This window comes from Schistocerca serialis, chromosome 1, assembly GCF_023864345.2.
Source record: "Schistocerca serialis cubense isolate TAMUIC-IGC-003099 chromosome 1, iqSchSeri2.2, whole genome shotgun sequence".
In the NCBI taxonomy this organism is placed as follows: domain Eukaryota; kingdom Metazoa; phylum Arthropoda; class Insecta; order Orthoptera; family Acrididae; genus Schistocerca; species Schistocerca serialis.
The window spans coordinates 523,708,830-523,734,683 of NC_064638.1; the positions used below are offsets into that span (position 1 = coordinate 523,708,830).

At 39.5% G+C, this 25,854-nt stretch overlaps 1 protein-coding gene across 1 annotated transcript in view; it reads left to right on the top strand.

Moving 5' to 3' along the window:
• The window catches only part of LOC126474514 (structural maintenance of chromosomes protein 3), a 216,962-nt gene that overhangs the window by 33,641 nt on the left and 157,467 nt on the right, over nucleotides 1-25,854 (top strand). The window contains exons 4-6 of the mRNA XM_050101989.1: nucleotides 9,431-9,570; nucleotides 14,839-14,997; nucleotides 18,587-18,698. Coding sequence (XP_049957946.1) covers nucleotides 9,431-9,570; nucleotides 14,839-14,997; nucleotides 18,587-18,698 — 411 coding nt within the window. The remainder of the gene's footprint in view (nucleotides 1-9,430; nucleotides 9,571-14,838; nucleotides 14,998-18,586; nucleotides 18,699-25,854) is intronic.

Genomic DNA, 25,854 nt, shown 5'->3' on the forward strand with positions numbered 1-25,854 from the left:
CAGGCGTCGGTCACGCTCTGCTTGTTTAGCATCACGTTCTCTATCGCGCTCTGCTTGTTTGGCAAATTCAGCTACCAATCTCTGGTCACGCTCTGCTTGTTCAGCATCACGTTCTCTATCGCGTTCTGCTTGTTTAGCATCACGTTCTCTATCACGCTCTGCTTGCACACGTACAAATTCAGCTTGGAAATTGAGCATGCGCTCGAACATAACTCTTAATGATTGCACTTCTGACACCTCACCACTCTCTGGTCCGTGTCCAGTGCTTGCGGATGGCACAGTATTTCCGCTATCAACTGAATCACTGGGTGGCAATGGCAACATTTCTTGTCCTTCTGCCCCCAGATTCTCACATTGTACTTCCTGAACTACGTCACTAACATTACTTTGTGTCCCACTTTCCAACTCGGTATCACTACTTACTGACTGTTGCTCATTATCCATGTTGATATCTTTCTGACTACGCAATCTAACCATAGTAAACAAAAGAAATAAAATCTGAACTAAATATCCTAACACTCAGGTTTCACTGACATAATCACACAAGAAATGGACATTAACTAATACACACTTACTATATACTACAATGACTAACTACCTAAATGTCCTGTTATTTTAAAACAATTTACTGACAACAAGCACACCACTAATGATCCGAGAACACTGCACTGAGGCTACTTTACTACCCACAGGACAACTACACTGTAGCTTTACCTTTTGGTGATCTATCTTGGGTGCAGCTGCCCCCTGATATTGTGGTAGGTAATTAATTTTTTGAAATATTGAGCTCTCTTCTTCAGCTTGCCTCTGGGTACATAGTGTTCTCATGCAAAAAATCATACACAGGTATTACCACACAATATTGGTTATGCAATACATACAATACATAGAAAAATTATTAAATGTTCTGCAACAAAGTTCGACTATATTAATTCCCTAGATATCTCACAGGTATTTAGTGGCCACTGCATATTCTGGCCCCACGTTGGGCGCCAATTTAACGAAATCGTCTATCGAAATGAATGGGATTTTGATTTGAAATTTCGTTAAAGAAGAATAATAAATTTTATTTTTTGCTTTTAAGTTATTTTTCTTTCGTGCGAACTTTGTTGTAGAACCACTCTCTTATTTTCGTGTGGTAATAAAAAATTTTTACTTACTTAATTATTACGTACATTTAAAGAAAAAATAATATTTACGTGAACTCATATGAACTGGTTAAGAATATTAGGTTGAGAATTGGGTCCTTTAAATCATTCGGCCTTGGCATACACTTTCCTGATGCAGTGGATTTTTTTTGTTAAATATTTTTACTGAATTTTATCCCGGCACTAGCCATAGAACACAAGATTACCTCTATTAGCAGAAAATGTTTTAATTATTGCCAAGCCGACATTTATCACTGATCAAACCTACTTCATTACACATTTAAGATATTTTGAAAGAACCAAACTGTTTAAATTTCAATGTTAACTAACATTAGCTATCCGCCTACGAATGCACAAACGTATAATTAATTCAATTTTTATCAGCCACAGGATCACTGAAAAAGAAGAACAATTTCTTAATTCACCATTGATTTTTATGCATCTGTTCCCGATTTACGGGTTTGCTATTGTTGGTCGCGGCACAGCCCAGCAACACCGCTAAAAAAATGCTGAAAAATTCTTAAAGAAATTTTATAGATGACGTGGGCAAGCTAATTTACATAAATAATTCACACTTTTGATAAACGCTAATATATTTAGATCAAACAACAATACAACTCACATTAATTCGTAACGCATCGTCTAATGGCGGCTAAGTCCAGACAGAGACAAAAGAAGTCTACCCATTCGTAAAAAACTCTTTCACAGTGTCCTACCGCAATGACTTCTGAACAGAGAAGACCAAAGAATACATAATGCATTGTGCTTAAATAGTATTGCTGACTATTAACATTTCTTTGCAAATTGACGATATTATTCTCTTCTGGCAACATATCTCTGCTATCGCAAATACTGACACATTTTACAATCACATAATAAATACAGAAAAAATTCCTATCCTAAATACAGACAAATATTACAACAAAAAATATAAGGAGCATAACAAATGTCTTTTACACCACATTCAGTAATATTTTTGTTCAATAATTACGATATATACAACTTGCCCAGAGCGGCGTATATGGTACAAATAAACTCCTTTTTTTTTTTTTTTTTTTTTTTAAAAAAATAACGTGAGTTTGCCAGGGAACGTTACAGTATGTAATCACTAATTGGGTTTCTTTAGCTGAAGATTTTTTTTTCTTTGTTATGATCGTGTTGTTGGAACAGATTTATTCGCATCTGGGAAAATAATTTAGAAGAAAAGGTTGGGAAATTAAGGATACTCAGTAATTACGTAAGAGTTGCCATTCTGTGTCTTGAATCAAATGGTAAACTGTAGGACGGGACATACTTGCAAGAGTCATTCTTTGAAAACTTGAACAGTTGTTAGTTTGTTTACAACATCCTGAACGAATTCTCTGAAGGGTGCATGGAAACGAAAAATCAAAATCCTCCCTGCATGTGGTCATTCCTAACAGTGAGACGTGGGGGGGACAAGCTTATCACACAGTAAGCACATATGGGTTTACTGGTTTGGTACAACACATAATGACAATTACTTCACAACAGCTTTGGTTACTCATGGTATCATATTGTTAAACCACCACCGTTGGCAGTGGCAGGACACGAAACAGTAGTGGTCCTGCTTAAGGACGTTGGGAACAAATAGTAGAAACATTGGAGAGGACAGTTGAATAGTAAAAGATAAGTGAAGTCAAACCAAAGATTGAAGTATAAATGATGAAGTGAGGAGCAATGCATAGAAACGAAAGAAGCTGGAGCAAAGGGAGCAAAAGACAATAAGCTTAAAGATATAAAAGAAAACCAAAAGGAGTAATTTACACTTTGAGTCCTGAGCCATAGTGCTTGAACCTCCACCAGAAGGCCTTATTGTTCTTAATGTATTCTTAATTATTACAAAGCTTAAATGGTTTCTGTTAGAGCAGTGACAGTACCCTTATTGAAAAGCTCAGACTTTCTTGTTTGAAACTTTGTGTAATACTGTGTTCTTTTAATTTATTCTTTCAAGAAATTTTCGGTTATAACATTGTTTTTGGAAAGAGGAAAAATTTGGTCAAGGATATATGCAATTGCAGTGTAATTTCAATTTAACATTCTTCGATTGTACATTTTTTGTGATTCTACACCATAAATCCACAGCCCCTGTGAAAGACCCATAAGATCAGTGCTAAAATTTTTCAGATTTTATGTTTCTTCGTAGTAAGTTATTATTTGACGTCTCACTTGTTTTCATCCGGTTTCCTTCCTACTGACATTTGATGTGACTGAATGAGTTGGTGGCTCCGTGTGTGGCATGGAGTTGAGTGAATATTTTAGGCTGTTGTGGAAAGGGCAGACGTGAGAGAGGAAATGCTCACGTAATCCATGATCAGTGTTGCCAGCACAACTTGCAACACTTAGCTTCACCATGCAACAATTATGCTACTACTGCTAGATTGCAGCAGCAGTGGAAAAACAAGATAGTTGACATGAAGTGTTCCGGAACCAGCCAATACTTGACAAAGGGGATCAGCCGCCACCTTTTCTAGTGCTGCTTACAACTCAGTCTCATCTTTTTGCATGTATTTCCAATGTACTGTACGCAGCAACAATATCAATTGTCAACCTTTTAAATTTAAACACTGAGTCTTGAAGAATTGCTTGGTTATGAGGAGACATAGATTTCCAGCTAGTGAGCTTTTATTGGCTGGCGACTTGCTAAGTCATCCACCAGGCAACACACCCACCCTACCACACTAACAAACATAAGACAAGCTTGCCTGCTGGATGTGTGAAGAGGGTGAGTGGCCCTCCAATGACGGGAGTGCAGATAGGGGTGAAAGCATTTTGTGAAGTGCTGATGATGTGCTATGGCACAGATGTCACTCGGAAATGGAACAAGGATTTTACAGTAGCACACTTTTCGTTTTCAAATCTGATACAATACAATAGCAACAACAACGTAGACTTCTCACATATATACTTTGTACCACACACTGTAGATCATAAAAATTGGCAGCAGTGATAGAGGACATGAAGCGATACTGTGGTGCCCGAGTTTCTTTCAAATTTACATTTTATACAGAAATTCACTGAGCCTACATATAATGAGCTTGTAATGTCAATTGGAGAAGTAAACCCATTTTTTCATGTTGCTATTTCTCTCATTAAGCCTAAAATAACACTTTTGACAGTGGCAAGCATCTAAAGTGTGGTTTGAAAGAAAATTAAACAATAACAATGGTAGTGACAAATTTTGTCACTAAGCAGATGTCCACATTTATGCTTATGGTTTAACTACTTAGCTGCTGTGATATTTTTGTTTTAATTCACTATGTTCATTAATTTTTGCTTTTTCCTGGGTGAGCACAAAGGAAAGACCTCTCAGAAACACATCTATTTTGACATATAATTTCTGGTTGTAGCATGTCAGAAAATAGCTCGATTACCTTGAAGCCAGATATCAATTTCAATTTTATAATGAGTTTTTACTTGCTGTTACACACTGATTAAATTCATTACCACAAATTATTGTATAAACATGGTGTTGTACATTTAATTTCCTTCACTTATTCAGACTTTATACAATGTATTGGAGAGGATTGCGATTTATAATCATACAGGGTGAGTCACCTAACATTACCGCTGGATATATTTCGTAAACCACATCAAATACTGAAGAATCGATTCCACGGACCGAACGTGAGGAGAGGGGCTAGTGTAATTGGTTAATACTAGCCATAAAAAAATGCACGGAAGTATGTTTTTTAACACAAACCTACGTTTTTTTAAATGGAACCCCGTTAGTTTTGTTAGCACATCTGAACCTATAAACAAATATGTAATCAGTGCCGTTTGTTGCATTGTAAAATGTTAATTACATCCGGAGATATTGTAGCTTAAAGTTGACGCTTGAGTACCACTCCTCCGCTGTTCGATCGTGTGTATCGGAGAGCACCGAATTACGTAGGGATCCAAAGGGAACAGTGATGGACCTTAGGTACATAAGAGACTGGAACAGCACATTACGTCCACATGCTAACACCTTTTCATTGGTCTTTTTCACTGACGCACATGTACATTACCATGAGGGGTAAGGTACACGTACACACGTGGTTTCCGTTTTCATTCGTTTTCATTTACGGAGTGGAATAGAGTGTGTCCCGACATGTCAGGCCAATAGATGTTCAATGTGGTGGCCATCATTTGTTGCACACAATTGCAATCTCTGGCGTAATGAATGTTGTACACGCTGCAGTACATGTGGTTTAATGTCGCCGCAGGCTGCCACAATACGTTGTTTCATATCCTCAGGGGTTGTAGGCACATCACGGTACACATTCTCCTTTAACGTACTCCACAGAAAGAAGTCGATAGGTGTAAGATCAGGAGAACGGGCTGGCCAATTTATGTGTCCTCCACGTCCTATGAAACGCCTGTCGAACATCCTGTCAAGGGTCAGCCTAGTGTTAATTGTCAAGAGTCAACCTAGTGTTAATTGCGGAATGTGCAGGTGCACCATCATGCTGATACCACATACGTCGACGTGTTTCCAGTGGGACATTTTCGAGCAACGCTGGCAGATCATTCTGTAGAAACGCGATGTATGTTGCAGCTGTTTGGGCCCCTGCAGTGAAGTGAGGACCAATGAGGTGGTCGCCAATGATTCCGCACCATACATTTACAGTCCACGGTCGCTGTCGCTCTACCTGTCTGAGCCAGTGAGGATTGTCCACGGACCAGTAATGCATGTTCCGTAGATTCACGGCCCCGTGGTTTGTGGAACCCGCTTCATCGGTAAACAGGTAGAACTGCAACGCATTCTCTGTTAAAGCCCATTGACAGAATTGCACTCGATGATTAAAGTCATCACCATGTAATTGCTGAAGTAGCGACATGAAACGGGTGAAAGTGGTGACGATGCAGTATGCGCATGACACTACTTTGACTCAGTCCACCGGCTCTCGCAATGTCCTTTGTACTCGTGTGGGTTCATGGCAACAGCAGCTAACACACCAACTGCACCCACTTCTCCTGTGACGGGCCTGTTATGGACCCGTTTGCGTGCTACGACCATACCTGTTGCATACAGTTGGCGGTAGATGTTTTGCAATGTGCGGCACGTTGGATGTTCTCTGTCCGGGTACCATTCTGCATACACCCTGCAGGCTTCAGCTGCATTTCGTCAACACTCGCCATAGATGAGTATCATCTCCGCCTTTTCAGAGTTCGAATACACCATGGTCACAGTTCCTACAGCACTACACTATCACAGACGTCTGGTAACACGGTGTACTACAGTTGGTCTGCATGCGGAGACGAATGCAGAATAACAATAGCAGTAAGTGCTACATGCGGACACTGCGACAGCTAGACCAAACCACAACAGTGCACTACAGCCACACTTGTAAACACGGTCATCATCGTAAACATGTCCCTGCAGATGCTGCTCGCCGACCGTGGCCCATGTTTGCTACAACACGCAACTGAACGTCGGGGGTTTCAAGCGTCAACTTTAGGTTACAATATCTCCGGATGTAATTAACATTTTTCAATGCAACAAACGGCACTGATTTGTTTATATGTTCAGATGTGCTAACAAAACTGTCGTGGTTCCATTTAAAAATACGTAGGTTTGTGTTAAAAAACATAATTCCGTGCATTTTTGTATGGTTTGTATTAAACAATTACACTAGCCCTCTCCTCACGTTCGGTCTGTGGAATCAGTTCGTCAGTATTTGATGTGGTTTACGAAATATATCCAGCGGTAACATTAGGTGACTCACCCTGTATATGCCAGTCACATGTGTTTTTGCACATTAATGTTTTCCTTGATTCTGCATTTTCCTGTTTTGTGTTTTTTAAGTGCGGGACCGCACAAAAACATGAAATAGGGGTTTCACAGTAATTTCCAGACGAAAACTCGCCCCCCCCCCACTACATTAAGAACAATACACACACCAACATAACTATTACGCCCTTCTTTACCATTGAGCTCTTGCTAGGGTCTCCTGAATAGAGTGGAGTGACCAGTGATTTATACTTACATGACCATTTCCTGATCTTCTTACGCCTATCAGAAGACCATCAACAGTAGAATGCTATCAAAAGATGTACTTGTGAAAGGCAAACTTTGAATGCTTAACCACTGTGTGACGTTCACCTGCTTTATTTCTTCATTGATAGTCCTCGGTATTGGTGTACTAAGTAATGATACTGGCTGAAAAGAAGGGGTTGGAAGTTCAATACTGACTACTGTAAATGATGTAGCCAACAGGTGCACAGTTGCGTTTCACAGTTCTTCACTTTCGCTGTTCACAACACCCCAATATACACAGTTAATATGCCAGTTCACTATTGGTTAACTTTTGATAAGCCTCATTAATAGTTCGCAGGCAAACATCAAGATACTGCTGCAATAGTTTACCATTGAACATCTATGAGCAGTGAAAACTTAACCACACGTTTCTTGCCTCATAATATGGTACATATTGAACAGACACAGTCGTTGTTTTAGCACACGGCCTACTACACTTATTTCACAGTTAAGTGGATGCGTTGTTGCTGATCTAACCAATTCGGGTCTCTTGCCTTAAACTCAGCCGTGGACTGACTGACTTGGGACCAAAATTGGGCCCTTATATATCCTCACAATAATAGGCACTGAAACTACGTTCTTTAATGTTAAATTTACAGAAATTACAATTGAAACTTAACTTATTCAATTAACTGCATGTATCAAAAAATTGATTCTTTTTAACAGTTTCTTCTACCATGAGAGTTGGGCCGAATTATTTGTTTAAATGATGAAATTAACAGATATAGTTATGCAAACAATACTTTGGACAAAATTGGTAATTACTTTGGAAATGATTAAGGGCTGGCTTTGCTAACATGTTTTTGAATACGGCCAAATAGATCATTAAAGAACACTATTAGTTGTTCTCCCAAATGTTTACAATTATTATAGAATTTATATTTGTTTATAAGTCAACAAAAGAATTTAACAAATACTGATTTCACCCTATAATGAAAGATATAAACTAGCAATAGTCAAAATAAATAAGAAAATCAATTACATACATAAAACGAAGCACAAAATTAGATCTGGTGTTATATTATTTAAAACTGAGGGCCAACCTTCCTCTTTTATGAAAATGCAGAGTATACTCATGTATGTTAATGGCAATTAGTCAGACATGAAAAAATGAATTTTAAGGAGGCAGATGGCAAAACAAGAGGGGAAGTAAAAATATCCCAACTTGCTTTGTGTGGGAAATGCCACGGTTAGTGCCTGAGGAGAAATGAACATTTCCAGTTTAGTTGAAGAGGTAGATACCTAACTGCCAAAGAAGCGACTGCTGATGAAAAAGTTAGTTAGGACATTAGTTCCACTAGAGTAGTGTGCATGTAACAATGCAGATGGTGTGGCATTACAAAGCAGCAGTGTGGCACATGACACATTAGCCAATAGCATTATTCTGCAACATCTGCCTGTATCATTTTGAGTTATTCCACATATGTGGTGGTTGTTTTTCTGTTGTAATGTTAATTGTGGCTGATATAAAGTAAACACAAACACTATGATAATGGATTACAGAGATTGTGTTCCGAGTATTGGAAGTTTTTGAGAGAGAGAGAGAGAGAGAGAGAGATGCAGAAACAGTGTTCCCTGGAAGTGCATACCCAGTGCAGGGGTCTGTAAGATGCAGCAGCAAATACCCCCACTTTCAGAAAAAAGTATCTTCACAAACCAAACTCTCATCCCGCCCTGCCAGGCTACACAGAAAGACATATCAATTCAGTATTGATTTGAAGTAAGGGGAATACTTGATGGGTACTGATTTGTGTAAGCACCCAGGATCATTTGTTGTGAAATCTCGAAACTATTCCACCATTCATTACGAAATGAATTGAGTCAATTTCCCCCATTTCCATCTTAACTCAGATCCTGTGTGTTTTCTTGTCTCTATGTGGACCACAAGGAAAGAGAATAGCTACAGCATGTGGCATGGGACAAAGAGCAGGCTGGCAATGCTACTATGCAAAATACATCAAGCACATGTTTTATTGTGTGCATTTCACTGTGACAATGAAACTTATAAGTGTCCCTTGTCTTAAGTGGAGTTGGATTTGTCAGTGATAGTCGATTTTAAATTAATCATTTTGACTACAGTTGTACCTTAATATTATGATGAATATGATTGACAGATGCAACAGACTTTGTAAATCAGAATGTCCATGGGTTTTCACTATATGTTTTGTAGGTTGAACATCCTATTGACTGTTTAAATATTAATTGAATTTTTGATTTAATTATTTTTGTTTTCATTTTATAGCAATCCAGTTCGTGTTGAGTGATGAATTCTCTCATCTCAGGCCAGAACAGAGGCAGGCTCTCCTACATGAGGGTACCGGTCCACGTGTTCTGAATGCCTATGTAGAGATTATTTTTGACAATACCGATGGACGACTACCAGTAAGTCTGTACAAATTTATATACTTTTTTTGACATAAAATTGAATGTTAATGCGAATGGTAACTTCAAAGCCAAAAGTGCAAATGTCTTGCATAGATACAAATTGCCAACAAATAGACATAATAATCTGTGCTGGCTGCATCACAGACTTCATATATGCAGTTGTGTACCTGTGCTATGTACAGAAAGCAGATGTGTTTTTGAGAAATGTATTTCATGCTACCAGGAGTAAAGTTATTATCTTAAAGTTGTTCTGGAATAGAAAATAGTGTTGGAATAGAAAACTGTAGCAGTATTGTAGGAACAAATATAGTGTAGGCAAAAAGTATACGCAGTTCAGTTTGTAGAGTTGAAATTCTGTAGGTAAAACTGTCCTTAAGTTTTTATGTTTACCATTGCTGCAAACATTTTAGTTCTATTTATTGGGTAGCGAATTACAATTAATTCTACTGTTGTAAAATCCATTAATGGTAAATGAACATCTAATGTAGAAAGACAGTATCTCTGTGTGGCAGTTATTAGGAGGTAAAGCCAGTGATTCAAATAAACGTTATATTTTGATGGGATAGTTGGCACGAGGCAGTACAATGGATGTTCAGACAATGTTCACTGCACATATAAGTACTGTATTGATGTTCATTGTGTGGCTCAGTTGTTTTATGGCTGGAAAACATGTTTTCTATCTGTCTACCATACAGTTTGGTGATTTTGTATTTATCTACATGTTGCAATACCCAGTTCAGTAGACCTTGAAATGGCATCACTTAACAAAGTCTACTTACACCCAACCTTGTTGTACTTGATAATGGCTTAAGGCTGAAATCATGATAGTTATATAGTTCGTTCAGTCACACGGCAGCAGTATCATTCAAACATTCCCAGAGATTGGTCAGTACTTTTGGCGTGAGGTAACAGTGTTGATGCTATGAATAGTTATCTAAGAATGGAGCACTCATTCATCATTCTGCCTTTTAGTGACAGTGCATAAAGACCCACATCTTGATCACCTCACCAAATTAGCAGTCATTGCTGAAGTACAGCCCTAATTAGGACCAGTGTTGCACTAACAAGTACTGTTTGTTGGAAACTGGGCTATGTGCAGCAGTATCAGTTAACAGTCTTCCTGTTATCACGCAACCCACCTAGAATAGTGTAGAACGGGGAGCAACTGAAGGGTTGAATGGCACAAAGTTTTGTTTAGCAATCACAGTGGATTCTGCCTTCATGTCAGTGATGGCCACTAAGAGGTGTGCCATTGGCAAAGGAAGCAGCAACTATCAGAACATCAGGTAATAACTACAGGAATAACTTGGACATCATGTTTTGAAGATCCATAGTTTTCAATAACCATATATCTATATAGTTAGTCGAGGGAAAGCTAAACAGTGTACATCCAGAAATTGTTTGGCCCTTTGTGTAGATGCTCTTATGGTGTCACTTCTCACTGTAACAGGCACACTCTCTGAGATGATGTTAACTCTCCTGGCCATCACAGTTACCATCCTTGGCCCCCATTGAGTACAAGTATATGTGGGATATGGCATCTGGTTGTTCTCCAGTGTTGTTTCTGCAGCACATTCATTATAAATGTGATTGTCAGTATTTAGATTATGGGTGGACTAGCAGTCCACAGGCTGGATCCCACCTGCAATTGGTTCCAGTTCACCCCACATAAGAAATTTGTGGGGGAGAGAGAGAGAGAGAGAGAGAGAGAGAGAGAGAGAGAGAACAAGGCATTCGCTCGGGGTATTTCTGTCGACACTCGACTGATTTTTTGTTTGCAGCTCATGACACAGACCAGTGTCTTTCTGCGCATGTGTGCAATGCTATTTAGCCGCCTCGGGATTTGGACAACAAAGAGAAACATGTTTCAGATCTGAGCATGAAGCTATGGTCTGTGTTGAGTGGAGAGGGAGCAAACAGCTTACCACCTGGAAGGGATTTTGGGAGAAGTGTTTTCACCTCTGGATCAGTACTGATAACTCAAGCATACTATTTACTGCTTACTCTCTATGTCTGTGCTCCACATTGATAGATACAGGTGTTGGTAGTTTGCAACAATGGCACAAAAATTAGACTACTCTTAAAATGCATCGATTTGAACAATGGCAGCAGAGGCCATGACTTGGTGAACAAACTAGTCATCTGTTGTCATTTCACACATTGAGTTCTGTGCTAGTCGTTTGTTAATTTTGTGCAAGAGTTTCCATGCATTTTCACTTAGTTTGTTCACAAAATGTGTGGCATTAAGAAGAGAAAAGTAGATACTGGCTATCACCAATTCCAGGAGAAATGTACGGGGGATTATTCCTTTACCATGTACAAAGATAAACTTGTTTGTCTCTTGTGTAGTGAATCACTATCTGTTATGAAGGAATATAAAGTGAAAAGGCACTTTTTGTGAAACACATCGTTCAATGCAGCTTACAGGGCAATTGCGGAAAGACAAAATTAAAATTAAAATTATCAGTAATGTGGTTCCACGAGCATTAGTTTTACAAAGCCCCTCACACTAATTCACCACCAGTTCAAATAGTATTAGGATGACCTATGCTCTGATCCTGAAAAGTTAACTTACTATTGTGAAGTGGGATGGCTGGGCAATGGCAAAATGCTGAAACATTTTTATGATCCCTGACAAGATATAGAAGGTCTTGTATAGCTATCAGAGAGAAACCAGTAGCTGATGTAAATGAGCTTTGTCATTAAAATGGCTTCAATTACAAACTCTAGAAACGAGGCCAGTTAGTTCATGAATTATACGACCATCTGGAAGCTTTTCAGGCAAAGAAGCACTTGTCAGAAATGTAGATATGAGCTGAAAACATATCGTTTTCCAACAATATCTGCCCAGGAAAATGTTAGTTATGTTATATATGCTTATGAACTGAAATCCTTGTTAATGCATTTGGCCACAACATTTTTTCATGTGAGGAATGCAGAAAGCACATTTGTTGTATTTACTTACCCAATAAATTGTGACATAGAAAAGGCAAAATTCCTTCAACTGGAACAAATTAAACTTCAGGAAGATTTTTCTTTAAAATCGAAATTTGAATAAGAGCTGTGGTCGAATCTTAGAATGAAGAAAAATATCCCCAACTGAGATCGTTGGCAGGAAAGGAACTCTGTCTTTACAGAAGAACATACACTTGTGAGCAATTTTCTCTCTCATGGAAGTAAATAAATACATATGAGGTTATCAGATGGCAATGTGAAAAAATACTTTAAGACTCTGTGTCAATGATATACATCCAGGTATGAACACCATAGTATTAAATATTCAGGCTCAGAGCGCAAATTAACCTGCAGAATTTGTGTGTTCGGTGTATTGTATTTAGACAAAAGTTACAGTGTTTTACACACGAGTCTCTTCGCAAAATAATATTCACGTGTTCTTGAAGAGGTGCATTTTGAGGCACACGTTATTTCAATGACTTGTCAGGAAGCAAGGCACTTCTCCTCCTCCTCCTCCCCCCCCCCCCCCCCCCGCCCCCTCTCTCTCTCTCTCTCTCTCTCTCTCTCTCTCTCTCTCTCTCTCTGTGTTTTTTTCCCTGAAGCCATCATATTTCACACATTTTGCTTCCCTGTATTCTTGTGTTTAGTTTTGAGAGTTTCTATTTATAACTTTCGTTTTCTGGAAAAGGCATATATTGAGGTACAGTTTATTGCAGTGGTCTGTCAGAAAGCTTAGCACACAGTTTAAAAATATATTATCCATAAACTTCGCCATCATGGATGCTGTACCCTCAAACTTGTGTGTTAGGAGCTCTGTTACCATGTCACTTGAGTCCTGCTTTCTTATTGGCTGTACAGTCTGTAAAAGTTTTAGTGAGCTCTGCTATCCTGGTTTGAGCACTTTCAGCAATTGTGTGGAGTGCTAACAAAATAGGATTCATACCTATCATCTACAATGCTAGAAATGCCACACGGAAGTTAAGCAGCTGTCACATATTCAGTATTATTGTCAGTATATCAATATTATGATTGTCTGAGGGCAAGAAATATTGATGAACAGTATTGGTGCCTACCAAAGTATTTTCAGTATTATCAGCATGTATTATCTGAGTGAAGGCAATATTTTCAGTTTGGCAGTTTGACGTTCTGTTGTTTGCTTTTTCCAGTTTGATGTTTAATACAGTTGATATGTGCCAAGGTCAAGTCATTTAGAGTTTAAATAGTGGAAATGAGAACACTGTATTATGGCATTTGTACTTGTTAATTTAAAACAAACAAACAAAAATTTCCCAACTTAGTACCGATTAGCTGGGCTATGCTGCAGAGAAGGGGTGGTAACACCCCTTCTCTAAAGCATAGTCCAGCTAATCGGTACTAGGTTGGGAAATTTTTGTTTGTTTGTGGTAACACCCCTTCTCTACAGCATAGTCCAGCTAATCGGTACTAGGTACCAACTAATGTTGGTTGCCTTACCCCTTATCTGTAGCATAACCCAGGTAGTTGTTACTTGGTAGGGAGGTCTTTCTTGGTTTTGAATTAAAAATTATGAGTGCTGTTAAATAGTTTTTCGATTTTCACTTGATAGGGACACTGCTAGCAAGTCACTTCTGTTTGGCTCTTTGATGAATTCGTAATGTCTGCAGTGTCAGATTTATACAATGTCGCAGTATTTCACAGTTTTTCATTTTCCTCTCAGTGGTATCAATTTTACTGTTTTCTGGGTAAACATAAAATGAATGTACTCCCAAAACACACACGTTTTGAGGCATAATTTGTTGATGTGGCATATTGAGAGACATGTCCCATTCATATAGGCGCATTACTCCATAAACATTAATGTCACAGATGCTATAGTTTTGCCTTTATGCATGTCTTGTGACGAGGTTGCCCACGAGCTTAAGTAGGTATGCAGATTAGACCTGCGGGTAACAAAAGGTTGCCCACGCCTGATACAGATTATTACAACTGTCGTATAAGCTAGTGGTAGTGGTGTAAAAATAGTGGGGCCCCTTCAGTAAGTCAAAAGCGTGTTCCAAGGACAATATAATGACTAAAAGCAATTGCTTATTTGGCACAGATTCAGAAATTTTGTTTATACATGAAATAATAGCTTCACAGACTCGGGCTGTTAACTTCCAGCATGTCATCCTAGTGCTGTCACAGAGAACTTGCAACAACAAACTAATTTCAGTGACTTACACATAGCATTTGCTTGATTTTCACTTGCTCCTTTCTCTAGTATTATGAATTTTTAATTTATAACGCAGCACCGTTCTGTATATTGATGCAATGTTTGTATTTGTCTTGCAGATCGATAAAGAGGAGGTATATTTACGTCGGGTGATTGGAGCTAAAAAGGACCAGTACTTCTTGAATAAAAAAATAGTACCAAGAAGTGATGTGATGAATTTGCTAGAATCTGCTGGTTTCTCACGTTCTAATCCTTATTACATTGTAAAGCAGGGAAAGGTAAGCAAGCAAAGGAGGGAAAAAGTGTTATACACTAATGCAATTGTTTATATGTCATTATAAAAGTTATTGTGCAATATTGTAGTAAACAAATCTCTCTAAACACAGTTAGTAACTATAGACAGGCGAGTGAAATAATGTCACAGTGTGTCAGTTGCCCAAGTACAAATATCACACCAGAAAATTATAGAGCCGCTACTGGTCCTTAGTAGTAAAGTGTGAAAAAATGTTGACAGCTTCGGGGGATTGAAACATACTCTCTTCATAATAAAAAAGAAAAGGTTTGGAAACATATGTTAAAACAAAATAAAGATTATGATGTTCCAGTATTGTGATACATATTTTAATGTGTAGGTGCTTTTCTTACCTGCATGTTAAGGTGGAGAGTAGACTCCACAGTCTTCAAAGACTCTTTGTGGCAGTAATCTTTTCATGGCCCTGCATCTTCCAAGATGTGCCATGTACTTTTGACAATAATGTTCCATTTTGTGGGAGTAATACTGCCCAATGCCTCATGCACTAGAAATGCGACATCTTTATACTTAAAACTTTTATTTCTGTCTGTAACTTACGGTGTCACCTGAGCCTGCATGAATTCTGTTGCATTGAAATACCAGTGGTATGGTGGAAGACACAACACTTTATGATGATTGTCTTCTGCAATTTTGTCAATGTCTTAAATGATAATACATGATGTATGCTGTTTCACGAGTTCCAACAATTTTGCCTTTTACATTTGCTTATCAGATAGATGCCGTTCTTGTCTAGCCAGTCCACAATGACACTTTCTGCTGCTGCATGTAGGGGCTTTGTTTAATTAAACAAAGTGATATGGTGCATTATTAAATATGATTGTGGATTTCTTTCCTATATTTGAAAGCAAAGAGTGTACGAACCACATTTTACATTTTGTTGCCATAATTCTTTCGTAGTAGCCCCCAGATTTCTTTGATGTAAACAACAACAAAATGTTTGGAACAAACCCACGAATTGTTCCAGTGTATATATATAATAAAAAAAAAAAAAAAAAAAAAAAAAAAAAATTGGGCTCACTATCTTTTCCAACTGGAGATTTCGTTGTCCCTCCCACAATGCAGCCCACACAGTCAGCCTTTAATGACCAGCATTTATCCATGTTTTGTCCAACCAAAGCAGCTTCTTCCAGGTGATGTATTTTTTGTATGTGTAATAGTCAGATGGTGCCCTCTTGAAAATTATGAAGTTCCATCATTTTAGCAGCATACACTCTGGTTTTTACCGGCGTCAAAAAAGCAGCAGTTTGCTCTGATAGCTCTGCACCACACTTGTCCCTCTTAATTTTCTATGCAGAGGTTGTTCCAATTCTCAGTGCTGCAACAACTCAGGGGCTCGCTGTTATCCCTTTCTTCCTCAGAATAGTGTTGTATGAGGGTGGTATGAAAAGTTCTATAGTTGTCAACTCCGGCTATCAGTTCGTTGTTTGAAGTGAATCTTTGTCAATTAAGAAAAATTTTCAGTTTTGGAAAGAGATGGAAGCCTGATGGAGCCATATCAGATGTATAAGGCGGGTGTGGCAACAAATCATACGTTAGTTTGAGTAATTTTGCCATGGTGATGGCACATGTTTGTGGGCATGCGTTGTCTTGATGGAAGATGACTTTCTTCCTTGCTAAACCTGGCCTTTTTTCGCGTATCTTTCTTTGCAGTTTGTCCAGGAGGTTAGCATAGTATTCTCCAGTTTTTTTTTTATTTTTTATGTTTGTTTCCCCAGTGGGGAGATAATCTACAAACAAAATCCCCTTTGCATTCCAGAACACTGATGCCATGGCCTTTCCCGCCGAAGGAATTATCGTTGCCTTCTTTGGTGGTGGAGAGTCAGCATTTTTCCACTGCTTTGACTGTTGTTTTGTCTCTGGGATATAGTAGTGCACCCAACTTTCATCTGCAATCACGAAGCGGCACAGAAAATCTTCTTCATTTCTCCTAAAACGGGGCAAACATTGTTCCGATATGTCCATTCTCATGCGTTTTTGATCCAACATCAAGGGTCGCGGCACCCATCTTGCAGATAATTTTTTCATTTCTAATTCTTCAGTTAAAATGTGAGAAACACTTTCAGGTGACATCTGGCAAGCGTGAGCAATTTCACACACTTTCGATCAGTGATACTCCATGACCATTTTGTGCACTTTTGCAATGATTTCTGAAGTAGTGACACATCTTGGCTGATCACTGCATGGATCATCATATAAGCTCTCCCAACCAAATTTAAATTCATTTATTCACTTGGCAGCAGTTGAATATGAAGGAGCATAGTCCCCCAGTGTATTCTGGAAATCGGCATGAATGTCCATTGCCTTCATACCTTTCTTTACGAAGTACTTAATCACTGTTCGAATCTCGATTTTTTCCATCTTCGCAAATCACTGTGTGGGAACAACAACAGGCACGTGTTTACAGACAACAGTCTTATGAATATCATGTGAACAAGTCACGCTAGCAGTGACCTCTCATGGTGATTCTGAGAAATTTTCAAACCACCCTCGTACGTTATATTCGAGCTCACAGGATTGGCTCTTTAAGGTAGTGTCGCTGCCTACTTTCCTGTGGTCTGAGGAAGAGGCCGTATCATCTGTGTTTGACATTAACAATATGACACTTTACATTGCACTGTTAACACAATATGTATTAGTAAATCACGATCCACAACAAATGATGGACACAGGACAGACACTTTTCAGCCACTGAGAGCCACCATTTGCAACCTTGAGATAGGAGTGGCAGTGCAGCACCGTCACCATGGTGACACTTAACAAATTCCGGAGCTCAGATTGGAGCTAGAGTATCCCCTCCATACAATGTGCTCCACATTCTTCCAGCAGACTGACTGTAAGTAAACATAATTTATTGGCAGAAGCTTTGTGCCGTAATAAAACTAACTCATTTTCATCATATATTTATTTTGAACTCCACAACTAGTTTCAGTATCTTATAACATTTGTAAAGGGTCCTATATAATAAGAAGCCTGTGTCTGTGACAGTTTAAATGTAATTAATGAAGCACATTAAAAATTAAAGTGTCAAACTGTATTCTGGTGCACAAACTGTATATACAATAGAATATTTAGTACAGGTTATTTCGTAATGTATCAGTGTGAGCATTGTCAATACAGTTGTTACAGAAAATGAAAAACTGTGCACCTGACAAAAGCTTTTACTGGTCTTGTACTCTTATATTTGAATTGTTGCTGATATATGCTTTCACCGTATGTAAGTCCACTTGAAAATGGAATAAGGTACCAAATCCGAGTGTGGAACTAAAAATAAAGTATTATGCAGCTTTGATGGATTTATTAAAACAGTGATCCTCTCACAATCCTCATCTTAATTGATTTACCGTTGTCACAGGATGACTCTTATTTGATTACACATTGCCATGCCAACTGTACAGTAAAAAATTTTATTATACCTGAAGATGCTCAGATGCTTGAAACCTGTAGTTAATGAAGAATTATGTTATCAGCAGCTCTTGGTGGTTCTCAAATATGACTTTATTCAAATACATTATTTTGACAAAATAATATGTAATTTATTGCAATTTTATTTCTAGATTAACCAAATGGCTACAGCACCAGATTCACATAGGTTGAAGTTGCTACGAGAAGTGGCTGGCACAAGAGTGTATGATGAAAGGAGGGAAGAGTCAAAGGCCATTTTGAAAGGTATATTTTCTTAGACAGTACGGAAACTTATAACCTTTAGTTCATGATTTCTACAAATCACATAAACTTCTCTTTGTTTAGGTTTTCCAGAAATAAAAATGTTGGAACCAGAAGTTAATACCTGTTTACCCAATTATAAGATAAGATTTTCTCCAAAATTTGGGGTATAAAAAATACAGGGTCATCTTAGATATGCAGATTAAACTATTGTTACTGAGGTCAGTGTTGTTACGTTGTGTTATAGATTAATATAGGGACAGTCTTAGAGCTACATATGAAACTTCGACACTGGGTTGCATGTGCAAATTTGTTTTGAGGAATTTGGAAGGGTTAGAGTGGGACCCCCCCCCCCCCCCCCCCCCCCCCACCCACCCCGTGAACCATGGACCTTGCCGTTGGTGGGGAGGCTTGCGTGCCTCAGCGATACAGATAGCCGTACCGTAGATGCAACCACAACGGGGGGGTATCTGTTGAGAAGCCAGACAAACGCGTGGTTCCTGAAGAGGGGCAGCAGCTTTTTCAGTAGTTGCAGGGGCAACAGTCTGGATGATTGACTGATCTGGCCTTGTAACACTACCCAAATCGGCCTTGCTGCACTAGTACTGCCAACGGCTGAAAGCAAGGGGAAACTACAGCCGTAATTTTTCCCGAGGGCATGCAGCTTTACTGTATGGTGAAAAGATGATGGCGTCCTCTTGGGTAAAATATTCTGGAAGTAAAATAGTCCCCCATTCGGATCTCCGGGTGGGGACTACTCAAGAGGATGTCGTTATCAGGAGAAACTGGCTTTCTACGGATCGGATCGAGGAATGTCAGATCCCTTAATCGGGCAGGTAGGTTAGAAAATTTAAAAAGGGAAATGGATAGGTTAAAGTTAGATATAGTGGGAATTAGTGAAGTTTGGTGGAAGGAGGAACAAGACTTCAGGTCAAGTGACTACAGTGTTATAAACACAAAATCAAATAGGGGTAATGCAGGAGTAGGTTTAATAATGAATAGGAAAATAGGAATGCGGGTAAGCTACTACAAACAGCATAGTGAACGCATTATTGTGGCCAAGATAGATACAAAACCCACGCCTACTACAGTAGTACAAGTTTATATGCCAACTAGCTCTGCAGATGACCAAGAAATTGAAGAAATGTATGATGAAATCAAAGAAATTATTCAGATAGTGAAGGGAGACGAAAATTTAATAGTCATGGGTGACTGGAATTCGGTAGTAGGAAAGGGGAGAGAAGGAAACATAGTAGGTGAGTATGGATTGGGGCTAAGAAATGAAAGAGGAAGCTGCCTGCTAGAATTTTGCACAGAGCACAACTTAATCATAGCTAACACTTGGTTCAAGAATCATGAAAGAAGGTTGTATACATGGAAGAAGCCTGTAGATACTGACAGGTTTCAGCTAGATTATATAATGGTAAGACAGAGATTTAGGAACCAGGTTTTAAATTGTAAGACATTTCCAGGGGCAGATGTGGACTATGGCCACAATCTATTGGTTATGACCTGTAGATTAAAACTGAAGAAACTGCAAAAAGGTGGCAATTTAAGGAGATGGGACCTGGATAAACTGAAAGAACCAGAGGTTGTACAGAGTTTCAGGGAGAGCATAAGGGAACAATTGACAGGAATGGGGGGAAAGAAATACAGTAGAAGAAGAATGGGCAGCTTTGAGGGATGAAGTAGTCAAGGCAGCAGAGGATCAAGTAGGTAAAAAGATGAGGGCTAGTAGAACTCCATGGGTAACAGAAGAAATATTGAATTTAACTGATGAAAGGAGAAAATATAAAAATGCAGTAAATGAAGCAGGCAAAAAGGAATACAAACGTCTCAAAAATGAGATCGGCAGGAAGTGCAAAATGGCTAAGCAGAGATGGATAGAGGACAAATGTAAGGATGTAGAGGCTTATCTCACTAGGGGTAAGATAGATACAGCCTACAGGAAAATTAAAGAGACCTTTGGAGAAAAGAGAACCACATGTATGAATATCAAGAGCTCAGATGGAAACCCAGTTCTAAGTAAAGAAGGGAAAGCAGAAAGGTGGAAGGAGTATATAGAGGGTCTATACAAGGGTGATGTACTTGAGGACAATATTCTGGAGATGGAAGAGGATGTAGATGAAGATGAAATGGGAGATATGATACTGCGTGAAGAGTTTGACAGAGCACTGAAAGACCTGAGTCGAAACAAGGCCCTGGGAGTAGATAGCATTCCATTAGAACTGACCTGAGTCGAAACAAGGCCCTGGGAGTAGATAGCATTCCATTAGAACTACTGACAGCCTTGGGAGAGCCAGTCCTGACAGAACTCTACCATCTGGTGAGCAAGATGTATGAGACAGGCAAAATACCCTCAGACTTCAAGAAGAATATAATAATTCCAATCTCAAAGAAAGCAGATGTTGACAGATGTGAAAATTATCGAACTATCAGTTTAATTAAGTCACAGCTGCAAAATACTAACGTGAATTCTTTACAGACGAATGGAAAAACTGGTAGAAGCTGACCTCGGGGAAGATCAGTTTGGATTCTGTAGAAATGTTGGAACACGTGAGGCAATACTGACCCTAAGACTTATCTTAGAAGCTAGATTAAGTAAAGGCAAACCTATGTTTTTAGCATTTGTAGACTTAGAGAAAACTTTTGACAAATTGACTGGAATACTCTCTTTCAAATTCTGAAGGTGGCAGGGGTAAAATACAGGGAGCGAAAGGCTATTTACAATTTGTACAGAAACCAGACGGCAGTTGTAGGAGTCGAGGGGCATGAAAGGGGAGCAGTGATTGGGAAGGGAGTGAGACAAGGTTGTAGCCAATCACCGATGTTATTCAGTCTGTATATTGAGCAAGCAGTGAAGGAAACAAAAGAAAAATTCGGAGTAGGTATTAAAATCCATGGAGAAGAAATAAAAACTTTGACGTTTGCCGATGACATTGTAATTCTGTCAGAGACAGCAAAGGACTTGGAAGAGCAGTTGAACGGAATGGACAGTGTCTTGAAAAGAGGATATATGATGACCACGAACAAAATCAAAATGAGGATAATGGAATGTAGTCGAATGAAGTCGGGTGATGCTGAGGGAATTAGATTAGGAAATGAGACACTTAAAGTAGTAAAGGAGTTTTGCTGTTTGGGGAGCAAAATAACTGATGATGGTTGAAGTAGAGAGGATCTGGCAATGGCAAGGAAAGCGTTTCTGAAGAAGAGAAATTTGTTAACATCAAATATAGATTTAAGTGTCAGGATGTCGTTTCTGAAAGTATTTGTATGGAGTGTAGCGATGTATGGAAGTGAAACATGGACGATAAATAGTTTGAATAAGAAGAGAATAGAAGCTTTCGAAATGTGGTGCTACAGAAGAATGCTGAAGATTAGATGGGTAGATCACATAACTAATGAGGAGGTATTGAATAGGATTGGGGAGAAGAGAAGTTTGTGGCACAACTTGACTAGAAGAAGGGATCGGTTGGTAGGACATGTTCTTTGGCATCAAGGGATCACCAATTTAGTATTGGAGGGCAGCGTGGAGGGTAAAAATCGTAGAGGGAGACCAAGAGATGAATTAACTAAGCAGATTCTAAAGGATGTAGGTTGTAGTAGGTACTGGGAGATGAAGAAGCTTGCACAGGATAGAGTAGCATGGAGAGCTGCATCAAACCAGTCTCAGGACTGAAGACCACAACAACGACAACAGAGTGGGAACAGCGACACACCATCTTGGCTGAGAGCAGCAATTTTCATCATGCTGCCAATCATCAGCGTGTATGCTGCGTACTGTGGCTTTTTGTGAACATATACCATGTTTAAACCGCAGTTGGCCTGAATCCATTTGTAGTCAGAATTCGGTTGACTCTAAAGATGAACAAATATTCAATAATAGTATACCTTTCCGCGGGACATGGTAAAAATCTAAATAGGACTTCATGATATACTTCGTGTTCTGTGCAGCAGTGTTGTCAGTGCTCACCGTGAGGTATGATAGAAATGAAAGGGGGTTGTCGGCTGCTCTTTCTGCACAGCTAGTGAGAGAGTGGCAGTCAAACAACATAATGAGATTTTTCACTCTGCAGTGGAGTGTGCGCTGATATGAAACTTCCTGGCAGATTAAGACTGTGTGCCGGACTGAGACTCGAACTCGGGACCTTTGCCTTTCGCAGGCAAGTGCTCTACCAACTGAGCTACCCATGCACGACTCACGCCCCGTCCTCACAGGTCCCGATTTTCGAGTCTTAGTCCGGCACACAGTTTTAATCTGCCAGGAAGTTTGTCAGACAACATGTTTGGAAGCAAGAGATGAAGTAATAGTGTCACATTCTCATGTCAATATAGATGCGAAAGGTACTATGCATTTGGGTGTTTCCTACTTCAAGTTTCAGCCAGTTCTCTGTTCCAAGAATAATTTGAGCACAACAGACTTCCTGGAGGGCAGTAAGTTCAGTAATTTTGATACAAATACTTTGAAAATTTACTTTTAAAATTTTGACAGCCGAAATGTGTCTACTCCATACGCAGTCTGACTTTCCTCTCTGCGTATCAACTGGCAAGTGTTCATCAGAGAGCCTCAAACTACTGCTGAGCCTTAAAAACAATGTATTCTGCTTTCCAAGTAGCTGCTTCCTTTGTGGAGTCCACTTGTGATCTGTCAGGAGGAAGAGGAGTCCAAAGCTCTCCACCTCAGGTCCAGATATCTGCAGCCATGACCATCGCAGAATCGATGAAGCCTCTGGTTTGGAGCCAAGTGGAGGATTTCAACCAAAGGATCCCGATCAACTCTTGAGTGCAATGCTGTAAATTGTGAACTCTTCTTTCCCCCCACAAACGAAGCCAGCAATCTTCACCACTTTCGCCTGCCTCCTGTAGGAACTGTGGATGTCTGCAGAATTCAAGTGACAGGCTTTATTGGTACCGATATAAGCAACAACTTGCAGACTATTGCACCCTGCACCCTCGATAGCTGCAGGCAGGACCTCCTCACTTCTGAGATGAGACCTCCTGGCACCGAGTGCACGCTGGGACTCTTTCCATACCTGGGCGCTGTTCCCTAAAAGGCTCCATAACATGCTAATATTGTGCCTCCCGACGATTAGTAAACACCCCCCATGTGTGCCTACTCAGACCCTGTGGAAGGAGTTACCCTCTTTCCACTCACAGAGTGAGTGAGTGAGGCCAGATGGCCAACCTCCACAATGATTCTCCACCTCTAGTGACTTGACTGCATGACAACCCACCACACCAACTGCAGTGCGCATGGATCTCTCACATCAGGTACACTGGGAGCTGCCGCGACAGCAGAGCCTGTGGGCGAAACCAGTGATACCTGAAGTGTTCCATGTATTGCACCAGTTTCTCTGCTGCCGCCACACCTTGAGGCATTAGCCTTCTTCACTGCCGCAGACCTGCAGATGGCTGACTGGCCATTAGCATCTTCAGTTATCGCAAACTCTGGCCTCCTGTTTCTGCACACTGCATGCACGTACCCTATTCATTCCAGTAACTTAAGAACTAAACTTTGAAAACAAACAGTAAAAGGTAAATACTGTATTTACTCAAATCTAAGCCACACTCGAATCTAAGCCGCACCTGAAAAATGAGACTCGAAATCAAGGAAAAAAAATTTTCCCGAATCTAAGCCACACCTGAAATTTGAGACTCGAAATTCAAGGGGAGAGAAAAGCTTTAGGCCGCACCTCCAAATCAAAACAAAGTTGGTCCATTGTAATATGAGACACAATTTAGGTCGAATGAATGACGATACAGCTACAGTAGTTTGGTTCGAGTCGTAAGCTTAGCAGTGAAGCTTTACCAGGTAGCCATTGCTATGCGTCAGGCTCTCCGTCCATATTTATACGGGTACCCTTCCTTTTTCACGTGCTTGATCTGGTTTGAATCGATTGCTTATTTTTCTTTGATCTGATAAGTGCTGTTCTCTTTGTTATAGGTGTTTGTCACTCTAAGCTGAAAATGCGTTATTGAACTGTGTCATGCATTGTTTGTCAATGTGTGTTCACGACCTCTCGCCACTCACGGCATGGCTTGTTTTTGAGCGCGCTAGCGCCACTTACGATAAAAAAAAAAAGAAAAAAAAAAAAGCTATTTGTTGTTACTTACACTGCTGCTTTCTTTGATAACGATCAACAAGAACCAAATAATAGACTGCGTATGATACGAGATGTTCTGAACGAGAGTTTATCTAAAATTTTTCGCCGTATGAAAATCTTTGCAGACGCCTCTTTAGTACATTACATTCTGCACAGAAATTAGAGTTATCTTAGATTTAAAAATCTAGTTAATGCCGTGATTCATTTCTGACTGTATCACTATTAGGCATAAGAATAATATGAATATAAACATGACATGATATGTATATTCTTCCGCCTTTACTGTTGTCTCACACTAGTTTCGTAGTTTTTTAGGCAGACAGGATTTAAATGAGATAGCAGCAAACACGAAAGAATACATGACAAAATGTTTATATTCGTATTATTCTTCTGGTGAAGAGAATACTGCATGCGATTCACAATTCATAAAAGTTCCTATTAGAAACCATCTCTTCTCACAGGTAGGAAAAAATTCAGAACGTAGAAATGGCCATATTGACAAACATCCCAAACAGTCTTGCCAGTCGGATTTTCATAGTACATTGAAATGCTGCTACATTCGAAGATGAACAATACGGAATTAGTATTTACTTCGTTGTGTAATGTGTGAAAATGCAGTGGTCGAAACTCGGGGTGGAGAAAAAAGCTCTTCTTCCACCTTTTTTTAAAATTATTTACTGACTCAGAGGTTTTGGCGTCAGTATTTGTCTTTGTGCCTGCAAAACAGGCCTGTGCTACATATATTCGACGGCAGAAGTTAGTTGTGGTGGCACCTACCAACAGTTTTCAGAACATCCGCTTACTTTGCACTCGATTCTAAGCCGCAGGGGGTTTTTTGGATTACAAAAACCGGAAAAAAAGTGCGGCTTAGATTCGAGTAAATACGGTATGTGACTTGCTAGTCTCCTGGCACTTTACCAATGAAGGCTGAGAGCTAACTGAGCTGTGATCAGTGGTTACTGAGCGTCCAGAAAGAACAAACAAATGACAACCGTGCTACAGATATAACTAATGTACGCGCTGCCTTACTAAAATGCAATGCTATAGCTCTTTAA